General features: G+C 35.0%; 1 protein-coding gene across 1 annotated transcript; it reads left to right on the forward strand.

Moving 5' to 3' along the window:
- The first annotated feature begins 305 nt into the window (after window positions 1-305).
- On the forward strand, window positions 306-12011 carry LOC100647523 (odorant receptor 24a-like). The gene is made up of 6 exons (XM_003402331.3): window positions 306-599; window positions 669-1075; window positions 10019-10118; window positions 10182-10283; window positions 10370-10525; window positions 10612-12011. The coding sequence occupies exons 1-6, from the start codon at window positions 306-308 to the stop codon at window positions 10675-10677; spliced, it is 1125 nt and encodes a 374-aa protein (XP_003402379.3). The 3' UTR covers window positions 10678-12011.
- The last annotated feature ends 506 nt before the right edge of the window (window positions 12012-12517 follow it).

The raw sequence follows: 12517 nt of genomic DNA on the forward strand, positions 1-12517 counted from the left end.
TAACATATGCACCGCCAATGTATCATTATCAACACAGCTGTTAACGTCAGAAATACTATTCAAAGAAAACTACTAATCGATATCTCGCTTTTGAATGTTATGCCGAGTATAATTTATTAAATTTCTCATGCATGCAACAGAATTTTATACGGGTAACATCTGTGATTATTCAGATGCATTTAAAGCAATGTAACGGTTTTTCAAGTCCCAACAACTTGCACATATTGTTATATCGTTCCTATCGTTCTATCTATCACTTTAATTCTATTTCATTCGATTCGCAAAGCAAGTACTTTATTGTAATTATGTTGAGACAAGTGACACCGGAGAAGGTTATCCACATTGTTTGGCTTAGTGCTGCTTTATCTTTCTGTTGGCCGCTTCCTATTAGTAGCAGCAGAACTCGAGTCCTTGGTTTCAGAATTCTACAAATAAGTGCAATTATTAGTGCTTGCATGTTACTTCTGCCTATGTTATATTCGATTTATTTGCACCCTGATGATCTGGTCGTTGTTTTTAAATGTATGTGCATGTCAACAGCTTTGTGTCAACTTATCGTTCAGACTACTATGTGTTGGATTAACCAAGACTCTCTACAAGTAAGTTTCTATTTGCTTACCTTTGGCATTCAATGTAAACAGATATGTGTTTTAACTATGAATTTACAGCGTACAGTTAGAGAAATGATGACTTATGTTAAAGAAACGCAACAGTATGAAAAGGAAATTTTCTATAAATATATCACGAGATGCGACATATTGTGCATATGTACCATAGTATGTATGTACGCGACTGCGACTGGTTTTTCATTGGGACCTGCAATCTTGCCAATTTCTTTTCCAGCCGATGCGGAATATCCGTTTCGCGTTAATTATACGCCAATGAATATTATTATATATGCGCATCAATCTATTCTTAGCTACCAATGCGCTGCACATAGTTGCGTGAGTATATTTGGAGCGCTATTACTTTGGTTCACAGCCGCAAGATTCGAATGTTTGGCTATGGAATTAGAGAAAAGTACAACTATCAATACGCTAATTGTTTGCATTAAAAAGCAATTATCTTTAAGGAGGTAAAGGCAACATTTGGTAATTATATCGATCAGAGCGCACATCACCAATTTCAAGTATTTTCAACTGTGTTGTCAAAGCTGTAGTTTTCAAAGTGCTCGTAAAAATGTTTTGTAAACTTTTTATTTCGGTATGAGTTATCCGGTTAGTTTCTGGTTACCCTTGTTGTTTATTGTTTTTTTCGTGTATTAACTAACCCAAAGGATCCAAACCTAAAATCAAACCAAAAAAGTTGGTCATTTACTGAAGTATTCATTTCTTTTCTTTCTCTGTATACAAAATAAAACGTGAGACGTATAAATGCATCGCCGTGGAAATATACAGAGTAAGTAAAAGGAAACTATCATATAATATAGCTAGAATTGTAATAATAAATAAAATAATAATTATAAAAAGTGTTTTAAATGAATTAAGTTGCATTTGAAGTGGTCTGTCGGATGGATGCAATCTGATTTTTTTACACCTTATATTTTCTGAGATATCAAGGCGACCTTGGATTTTTCAAGGTTAATGTGTTTGTTTTCTAACACGATTTCGTAATTCGCGGGCCTCCAGTGAGTCGTTTGTTTGTCGTAGATCGCAGGAGCCTCACCATACTCTCTTATTTACACTCTTCACGGTAACCCACGGACCGCCTTTTTCGCTCTTGTCACGTAAAATAAAAAGCAGGAGGCTCGAACGAAAAGAAAAAAATTAAGGTAACAAAAAAAACAAGAGAATTTATTTCTTGTATTCTGAATTTACACTGACTGCGATTTTGTTCTGAGCTCCAGCCGTGACTTTCCAAGACTGAAGCTCTTACAATTTGACTTTTGGTGGCATCTGTTTCTTCTTTGTTTGTCATCCCTCAATATCCCCACTACCCTGTAGGCGTACGTGACCGTTGTCACGCTTCTAGGACATTCGGTGGAAGGACCGTTAGGATACAGATGACTCATTAGGCACTTCGGCGATATACATTGTCGCCAAGCCCGCCACATCTCTATCTCCATCATCGGTCCATCGGATTTGAAGTATGCCGGTCGTGACACTCTCGTCGCTCGCATTCTCGATGGTCTGATAATCGAGAGGATTAGTCGTGCGGTATTCGGCGGAGAAGCTCTGCGCCCCTGTTGTAGCCGATGAAAAGATGAATTCAAGTTTTAAAATAAGGTGGTCTTGATTTGTCCTTGAAACTCAAAATTACGCAAAATACTGAGTGCAATAGTATCACTCTGCTTTCTTTCAGAATTCTCGTCGTCTACTTTACATTTCTCTAAATAGAATCGGAATGATTGATGAACTACTCTGAGTGCGTCTGATTTCATTTTCTCACACGCTCTTTCAATACGTCATCGCATATCTTCTGTGCTAATTGGTACTTTTTGACAAACAGCGGGTTTTAATGTCTTCCGCAAGAAGAACTGTAGTTGATTTAGACTCGACGAAAGTAAGTCCGTTTAGACGAATCCATCTATTTGAAAATAGCTGTTGGATAATTTTCCTCGAAATTAAAGTGTAATGTGTCGCGTACTAGTCTTGTTAGTACATTATAAATATAAGTAGAATGTAAATTTTGCGAACATCGTACGAAAGCTCTTCTAAGAACAGATATGATACATTCATCAGTAATCTAACGTATTTGTTTCGTTTATCAAGATGTATGGATTGCTATAGAATGCATATGACACAACGAATTAGAAAAAATGTGCGAAATAATCGGACTCACTCAGAATAGTTCACCAAATATTCTGACAGCGTTTGAAGAAACGCGAAAAAGTGAACGACGAAAACTCTGAACAAAAACAATAAAACAAAGTAACACAATTACACTGGATATCTTCTCTCGTCGTACGGTTCAATGCCAGCTCAAGGACACCCTATTACAGATAATTGAAATTGTATTTTACTGGCTAGAAAGTAACATTAAAATAAAGATATGTTGACCTTGAAAAATCCCAGTGACCCTGGTATTTAAAAAATATAAGATACAAAGAAATCATTCAAATGCAACATTTCGAACGTTATTTGATACAATTAATAGATAACGAACTATGTTAGATAATAGTTTTTATTGAGTTATCTTATGTAATATAATCATGACCGTACAGAAACCCTATCTCAATCTATTGTTTCAATGTGAAGAAGATTTTAATAGACACTTCGTAATCCCAGCTTCACAACCTTTATAACTGGCTACCCAGCCACCCGTTTCCCGTTGCAGTTATAGCATCTAACTTCCTCTATTTTTCCCGTGGATGGGCAGTGTATCGTTAGATGATTTTTTGCGCATTTAACGCATACCGGGGTTCTATTGCAATAGATTTTTGTGTGGCCGTATTGCTGACACCTTATGCATTGTGGGATATCTTTTTTATGTCTAGGTGGCTCCGCTTTTACTATTGTGTTTAGTAATTTTTCTATATCGTATTTGTCTTTGTTATTGTTTCTAGGTTCTAGTTCGACTAGAAATAGCGGTAATGGTTGTTTGGTATCATACTTGTTTATGTTGTTTATTGACCTTACCTGGGGTCTGATTTTTGCTAGTTCTTCGCTTATTTTGTCGGTATTTGTTTTTGGGTGTAATCCCCTGATTACTGCTTTGTAGGTTTTGTCGGATTTGAGCTGGTAGGTATGATACGCTGCATTTTTATCCTTTAGTGATCTTGTCACTTTTCTGAATGTGTCTGGGGTGTTGGTTTGCACTTTCACCTGATCTATTTTTGTTTGTTTAATGGCGTAGTTTTCTTTCCCTGCCGTGTTGTTTAGCAGTTCAATGAGGGCGTCTATTATTTCCGCATCTATGTATATTGATGGTGGTTTAGCAATGCGGATTGTCGGACTTTCCATTTGGTCCGTTGCTGTCTCCTCTGGCAGAGCGCTGAATGGATTATGCAGTTTGATATCTTGAAGCCATTGTTTTTTTTTTCAAGTGTTTCAGTTTTCCTCGCGCTTGCGAACGGGGTTACCTTGCGTTTTTTGCTGGAAGTTGCCACCGTCCAGCTTTCTTCGTGGTGTATTGGTTCATTGACCTCTCCGTCGGCTTGTGTTGTTTCCATGATATCGTCTTTTTTCTCTACATATGTAGAGTCTGTAGCTCTATTTATAAAATATGTGTCTCCTGCATTGGTTATTTTTATTGGTGGAATCTGCATGATTCCACGTTTTGTCGATGTGCGTTTACTTTGCCGCTTTCTCTTCTCTCTTGCCGCACTTTCACTGGAGCACTGTTTCGCACGTCCGTTTAGGTCGCCTGCACAGGCGGAACTGTTCGAATAATTTATCGTTATGTATTCGAATACATTATTCAAATAGCGATTGCTATAGTATTTGAATAATATTGCGAGTAACTGCTTAATTATTTTCGATTTCTTTTGAATTTTGTAAAATTCTTACTATTCTACTGATAATATTTTATCTATAATTATATACATACTTGACCTTTTGTATTGAATTAACAGAATATTCGATGCACAACGTTGTAATACATAAACATACTATCAGCATTAAAATAGTACGAATTACCTACAAGTTTCAAATATGAAAAGTCGATATTTTGAATGAGAGTGAAAGTATTTTATTTTGAGGTTTTATCTCGGAATAAAAAGTGCAAACGTGGATGAATGTATTTTATAGAACTTCGTTATTCAGAAATGTTAGAAATTAGGATTTCCAGTGGTTTCTACCCTCTATAGTAATTTATTGATAGATGGATTTACTACAGTAGATTCAACAGAAAACAATGATTATTTAACTTGAACTTAATGCAGTAGCGTGATATGACAACTCCCAATTAACGATTCTTGACTCTTCGCTCTCTGGTGGCTAACTGACGATCAACGACTGCGGTGCCGATATATATTGAAGTTTTCCGACCCTTTCGACTTGTCGGCATTTGCACTTTATCGTTGACATTGTCTGTATGCCGGTGATCTTTCTGCAGTACTATAATGAAGACCAAAGAAGCTGCTGTAAAGAGAATCGTTATGCCACAAAGTAAACACTAAAGAATATGTAGAGTTTTCCTAGAAGTGACACCCATTTCAATATTCTATAAGAAAGGAATTACAAAAGAAATATTTATAGTGATTAATTTGAAAAATTACGTAGTGTTTATGTATGTCCTTTTTATGGAATTTAAATATGATTAATATTGAGAGACAGAACGTTTTCGAGACATTAGTGGCATCGGCTGAAGGAACAGCTTTAACTATAAATCATATTGAAAGCGTAAACATGACGGTACAATTCTTTAGGAATATAAAGGTTGTTGTTATTTCTATATTTAGAGGTAAGATCACAATAGTTATTAATTTATTCTTCGGATAAATCTCTCGTACCGTTTTGAGCTGAATAACCTTTATTGCACTTTCTTACATAGACTAGGGATAAAAAATAAAAGAATATCTTAAACCTTAAACCTTAAATCTATCGATTATATCTAGAATTATCTTCTAGTTACTATATATTGTAAACGAGTCACCATCCACAATTATACGCAGAATTTCAAATGGTTATTACTGACAAGTATAGACAAAATAATTTTCGTATTATTATTGTAATAACGTATGCAGTATTATTTTTTCACGCAACTTGTCTTCCATTTCTTATGTTCGTTAGGGGCCGCCAGAGGATATTGATAGTGCAGATGATGACTTTTTCGATTTTGGATCATCACAATCTGAAACAAATAATTGGGTTTCTATTAATACAGAATTGGAAGTCACAAAATTTTTCTTCCTTGAAAGTCGTGATTTGCATATATTAAAGTATTACCCATTGATTCGACGTGTATTTTCTTTGATATGTACCGGTCTCTTCTCCTGCGCCCATGGAGAGATTGTTCAGTTATGCGTCAATGATAAATTTTTCCAAAGAGCAAAAATCTGCTATATTTAACGTTTGAAAGAAAGTTCATTGTAAAGGTCAATATGAAAAGAAATGTACAATAATGCGTGAAAAAGTATTTTATATTCAGTATATTAAACATATTCCTCCATCTGTAACATAATATAATTAAATACATATAACAAATACACATATTCTAATTGGAATAAATCTTTATCCGATTAGATGATATTTCTTTTAGATTAGATGATATCGGCTTTTTCTTTCCTTTTCTTTTATATATGTTCGTCAATTTCTACGAAACGCCTTGGCTAATCTTGATGGTCCTTTTCGCATCTTGTAGGGCATATTCTCCCGTTGATCTCATTAAGAAAACTTTTTCGATTTGTTTATTTTAAACTGTTTTAAAACACTAATTTCACAAATGAATACTATACCGATTTCGTGTATGTTCATCGATTTCTATGGAACGACTTGATCAGCCAAAACGGTTCCTGTTGCATCTCATAGAACATGTTTTTCCGTTGGCCTCGTTATATAATCTTTTTGCATTAATTTTCTGTGAACTAAATTTTTGCAAAAATCAACATTTTATGTATGTTTATCGATTACTTTGAATTGGATTGAGTTATCAGGATGAAACCTTTTGCATTGCATCTCTGGTAGGGGTAGTGCGCCAAGATTAGTCTCATCTGCAAAATTTGTCCAATTTATTTATTGTTTACTACTATTATTGCAAAGAATTTGCTGATCATCAATTTCAGTTACATATGATCAGTGAGATCTCTGCAATTGTTGCATCTCAAGATGATTCTATTTGCTTCGTGTAGGGTATGTCTTCTATTGATCCCATTACAGAATTTTTCACACATATTTATTGTCAAAAACAAACATTTAATTTTTATGTATACGCATCAATCGCTCTGTGCTAGATAAAGCTGTCGGTGTGAAACATCTTGCATCTTGTAAGGATAGTCTAACAATTGTTCTCGCTTGTGAAATTTATTCAACTTCTTTATTCTTAACTATCGTTATTGCAAATGATCTGAATTATTCGTCGTTTCATTCGGTTCTATCCCACCATTTCTGCACAAACTCGTTGCTAAAAGCGATGAAATTGAGCGGTTGCTTTACAAAGTTTTCCGTGAAAGAGTATATCGCTCGTTTCTAAACATAGGCTTGTTATTCAAAACTGACTTGTTCCGTGTATTTTATTACTAACTCTTCGTTTCAAAGATACTTGGGTCGTTTTTTTACACATTGATCATAGGAAGTAGGCTTCAGCTGTTTTTTTGGCGAAGGAAGTCTTGGTAATCTTTGCATTTCTGCAAGTGCTTTTTCGTCATGCGAATCATGGAGAAATTTGTTAGGCGCTAAATCAGATGTAGCTAGACCGTCTCACGTTTTAACACGACTAACAGTGTTACGCTTTGCCGATCATCTTTCAAATGAAGCATTCAAGTAAACTTTAATTTGTGGCGGCATCGACCACGGAACTTTCCAACGGCTTCGCGATACAAAGGGCTATTCCGTCAAAGCGCAATACCGACGTGCCCAATCTACCATCGATATCTCTAAGTTTCTTTCGCCGAATTCTCAGAAGAACGTATACGTGGCGACCGCCGTGGTACATCTAATAAACACACGTGTAGTTGGGATATCGAGGGGCAACAAAGGAAAGACTCCGTGGTTTCGAACAAAAGCATCAGTTAGTCTATCTCAAGCTGCGAAGTACAACAGGTCTCGTTATAAGCAAACCACTAACAAAACCTTAATTGTTATATTTTCGTCTTAATTGTTCATTGTTCATCGTTGACTGAAATTGTTGCTTCTTTATTTATTATTAAACTTTTGTTAACAAATCCAGTGTAGTTTTCCGTATGCACTCATTCCAACCACCTCTATTCTCGTAATAGAAATAGGGGATCAATCAGTTCGTGGCGTCGATTGTTTAATCGTAACGAGAATTTACGACTCTCGTTGACGCGTTATCTCGCGATCGCGTCTCCCCGCGAACGGTTGAAACAAAGAGCAACACAGATTTGGTCCTTTGAAGAATTCTTTTTGCCAAGACTAATTACAACCCTGGTTAGTGTAGTATCTTGTAATTTATATACAGTCACTACCGCTTAAGATAAGGGATAACATTCTTCGTTTAACATTAATTCCATAACCGTTCGTCGCCTGAAACACTGCGTCCGGGAATGCTTCGTTTTCTAGCTGATTTCTTCAAAATGTTGACGATGTAAATTTTTTACGATTCCCATTGCACCGTTCATCAAACCATCAGAAGTTGCTATGTTTCGTTTTAACATAATTAATGATCTCTCAGTTAACGGTATTGTATGCAACATTTCGTTGCATTTATTTACATTTTCAGAAATAACATCGTCGTCGAAACTCGTCTACTGAATCAATAATGTATATATAATAATGTGAATGTATATGTATAATAATGTGAATGATCATCTATCATTTTTGTATGATATTCGTCCATTAATTTTGCTGTCGGGAATATTCTTAGTGTTGCACCGAATGTTGAATATTCTTAGTATTGCTTGTTGAGGAATTTTTATGTCATCAAATCGTAACTTATATAATAGGTCGATAAACTCTTTATCGTCCTTCTGCCTTATATTAGTGACGAGTTTGCAGATTGAAAATTTGTACCAAGAATTAATCTCTGCGCTGTGATTGTAATAATCACGGGGGTAGTTATATGATAAATAAAATACATTTATGCGAAATAGTTCTTCGCTGGTCTTGAATTCTTAGAGTCTGTGTTCTCAATTCCCGTTTATATAGTATAGACAGTATAGACGGAATTCAATGTGTAACACCGAAAATTTTTTAGTAATACCTCGGAAACTAATAAATACCTGAAACTAAAATTTTGGATCCACCCTTCACCTCTTTCCCATCTCTCAAATTTCTTTCAAACTTCATGATTAATTATTGATGTCTTTCGAAACTACGTTTGAATATTGCTATGCATTATATACATTTATCATGATAATAAAACACTGTTTAAAAAGAAAAGTAACTACGATCATCGACCATCATTCTTAGAGAGGTTCACGCCTTCCCCTTATGGTATGCCACACTGTATGACATTTCCCGGCCACGCCGTCCTTATTCGAAGTGTCCGTAACAACGCTTCATCGCAGCAGGCCATAGCCATTTGAAAGGAAGGACACAAGTTCGCGACTAGGGCCAAATTAAACCCTTTGAGTGCTGTGGGCGCATATAGGTGTCTGGCGAAAGCTATCGGTGTGGACTAAGGATATATATATGCGCTTTTTGTAAGTGTCCGGCATGGGCTAAGGACGCAGGTATGGGTTTTTCAATTTTTCCGAACACCTACGCAGAAGTAATACTATTACGTTTGTGTGAAATAAATATAAATGCATTCCTTACGGCAGTAAACAAATGCCAATAGTGGCTCGTTATTGTTGAAGTGGTCACCACTTGTAAGAAAACTGTACATCTGGTTTTTTTTAGTTTTCTCAAGCACTGAATTTTTCACACACAACTAAATTATTAACTTGTGTTATATTTACTAAATTTAGTTTTCTAGTTTATTGTTTTCTAGTTTATTACCCAAATTCTAGTTAACTGTAAATTTCAATGTTTATAATAAATAATTAAAAATAACTAAAAAATAACGCTCTTGAATCATTTAATCTCGTGCAAAAAAATTACTATAACTTATTACGATTTGCGCTTTGAATAGTCAATCAACAAGTCCACAGCGATCGTCAGCGCTAGACGCGCGCCGTGCGTACGGACGACATAGGCCGCGAGTAGTCAGCACTCAAAGGGTTAATCTCACTCAAACTTAACGCACATTTGATCTATAACAAAGTAAGAGGTATCGAAATAATTTTTATGGACATAAAATTTTTAAATTTTAATTAAAATAAAAACTGTTTCGAAAATTAAAATTAAACAACAGTTATATGTATAAGTGAAATTACTCAGAATAATAACCCTGGCAACTTATTTGAAAATTATTGAAATCGATGAATTGTACTCTGATCGATATAATTACCCAATATTTTACAAAGTATAGATCGAACGATACATTTACGTTCGTTGTAAGTGTTCTATTCTTTTAGATACGCAGAGGAAGTGCTAAATAATTTTCGTATTATGGTACTTTTTTCAATAATAATAAGCACACTTGTCTTGACTTTTGGTGGAATTATATTAATTGTGGTAAGTGAGACTTCTTGTGTTTTACGTATAATATAACGATTTGATAATACTATTTCTAAATAGAATTCACCACTGCTTCTAAAACTGCAGTTCGTAATCGTATCTCTCACTGTACTTACGGAAGTTTTCATGTACGCATGGCCTGCTGACCACTTAAGAGAAATGGTAAATCATGTTCTACGTAATCGTAATTTGTATATAATTTATTTGTTACATTGTCCTAAGTGCAGTCGATCTACCACATTTCTTAGAGCACAAATGTTTCACGAAGTGCATACAACTTGATATGGTATAAACAGACGTTAGAAATACAAAAGAATTTACTGAACGTATTAGTATTTCAAGAACCAATAACTTTGTCCGTCAGTTGCGTGTTACCAGAGCTCTCTCTCCGTTATTATTGTTCGGTACGACAAGTTAATATTCAAATGTCAATTGCGATAAATATATCAACGAAGGATAACATATAAATAACAAATTGATGACGTTTCAGTATCTATCCAATGCCATGTCCATCTTCACCGCTTTGCGTGCCGCGATAGGAGATAATTCTACATAAGCGTATCCAGAGTATTCATTTTATCATATAATGAAGTTTTTGTTACGATCATGATTAGCATCACGATTACGATGTAAGTTCCGCAATTAGTAAAATGTCAACGCTATAATATCGGTGATAACTAAGTGTAATACTTATATCAAACTTTGAACTCGTTGCTTAATACACAAATAGATGAATAAACAGGAATCACTGTTAGAAAATGTGACTCTGTATATTGTAACAGTTACATTACTTATAATTAGTCACATGTTTGATGATTAGTTAAAATTCTTATTCCATTATTCGTAATATTATGATTAATACAAAGTGTTTGTCGTAACAATCGGATACTTCACATCTGTTATAACTGAGCGTATATGTCGAAGGTTGATATAGCATTTAGTGTGAAGCTTAGGGGATTACCCTTAGCTGTAAGAGTAGAGGTAGCAGCTGATAGGGCCGTTTACATTACATGATATTGTTACAATGCTCCTGCACCACATATATATTACATTTCTTTCAAATAGTATATTGTCGATGAATAAAAATAGTGCAGCTTCCAACATTGACGCAGTCCACCGTGCCTTCCGGAGGATGTATTTAGTGGGACGATAGTACATAGTACACTGATGTTGTGCAGATTGTGTTTATCAAATTATGTGTATTAAATTATAATTTGAATTTTTATTACTGCTTTGTGATAGTACCTTCTTTTTGGATTATCATGTGCTAGAAGATTGATTTCTGTATCAAACGCTTTAAGCTTATTCGTAAAATTTTGTAGAAATGAAATCTATTTACTTCACGGTACTTACAAGATATTATTAAAGAAAATGCATTTTGTAACTACATAAATCGTTGTAACTACATAAATTTATTTGTTGTGTATTATCATTATTGCCGTTATTCAAGTAAATGCAAATATATATCCAGAACCATTAAAAGATAACAGGATACAGTAAATATTCTTGATGAACTGAGTTATTCTGTTAGCAAAATGTAAAATTGCGCTTTTATATTTATAGGGAACAGGGACCAAAATAAACACTTAACTTTCATTTCTTGAAAAATTCTGTTCGAACTTATATGTCCGTTTAAGAAAATATCTGTTCCTGTGGAGTTGTTACGGAAAGAAATATTATTCGTAGGAACTTCCTTAAAAAGTGTTCTCGAGATATTTTAGATTCCGTTTAATGAAAATTTCGTAGAAATACGTTATTTTAAGACGTACATTAAAAAGGGTACCATGAGATATATAAAAATACCAAACTATTAAATACTAGTTATATTTCACGATATAATATGTTACGCCACGAGGCTTACCACAGGCTGTATTTTCTAACCGTCGCTCGCGGCCCTACAATATCGCAGTCAGATCGTCTTATCTGACCGCCGGATCATATACAATGTATCGACGAGAGCATAGCTGTCGCCAAGCAGCGAGCTCTCGAAACGTCGAATTTTGTCCGTTACGTTTTCCACGCAAGAACAGACATACGTGATCATAGGCGCGAACGGTGGCGTGACCTAAGTATAGTGGGGGTCGTCTTAAAAATGAGACAAAGAAATCATCTAAAGTCGATCAGTTCCTTGTGACGCGTCGAACGTTACACATTGAATCGAATCTAACACATAACGTCTATCTCAAGCTGCGAAGTGCGATAGGTCTCGTTATAAGAAAACCGCTAAACAAATCTTGACTGTTATCTTTTTCGTTTTTAATTGTTGATCTTTGACTGAATTTGTTGTTTCGTTATTTTTATTAAACTTTTGTCAACCAACCCAGTGTAGTTGTTCGTATACACTCAAACCTAACCACCTCTATTTTCGTAATAGAAATAGGGGATCAATCAGTTTG

This window comes from Bombus terrestris, chromosome 17 (genome assembly GCF_910591885.1).
Source record: "Bombus terrestris chromosome 17, iyBomTerr1.2, whole genome shotgun sequence".
NCBI classification, from domain to species: domain Eukaryota; kingdom Metazoa; phylum Arthropoda; class Insecta; order Hymenoptera; family Apidae; genus Bombus; species Bombus terrestris.

What these genes read in the sequence shown, in the direction of transcription:
- LOC100647523 (XM_003402331.3), top strand. Translation starts at nt 306, where the DNA reads ATGTTGAGACAAGTGACACCGGAGAAGGTTATCCACATTGTTTGGCTT. An exon ending in CTGACCACTTAAGAGAAATG is followed by an intron (nt 10,284 to 10,369) that starts GTAAATCATGTT and finishes CACATTTCTTAG; the next exon opens with AGCACAAATGTTTCACGAAG. An exon ending in CTCTCCGTTATTATTGTTCG is followed by an intron (nt 10,526 to 10,611) that starts GTACGACAAGTT and finishes ATGACGTTTCAG; the next exon opens with TATCTATCCAATGCCATGTC.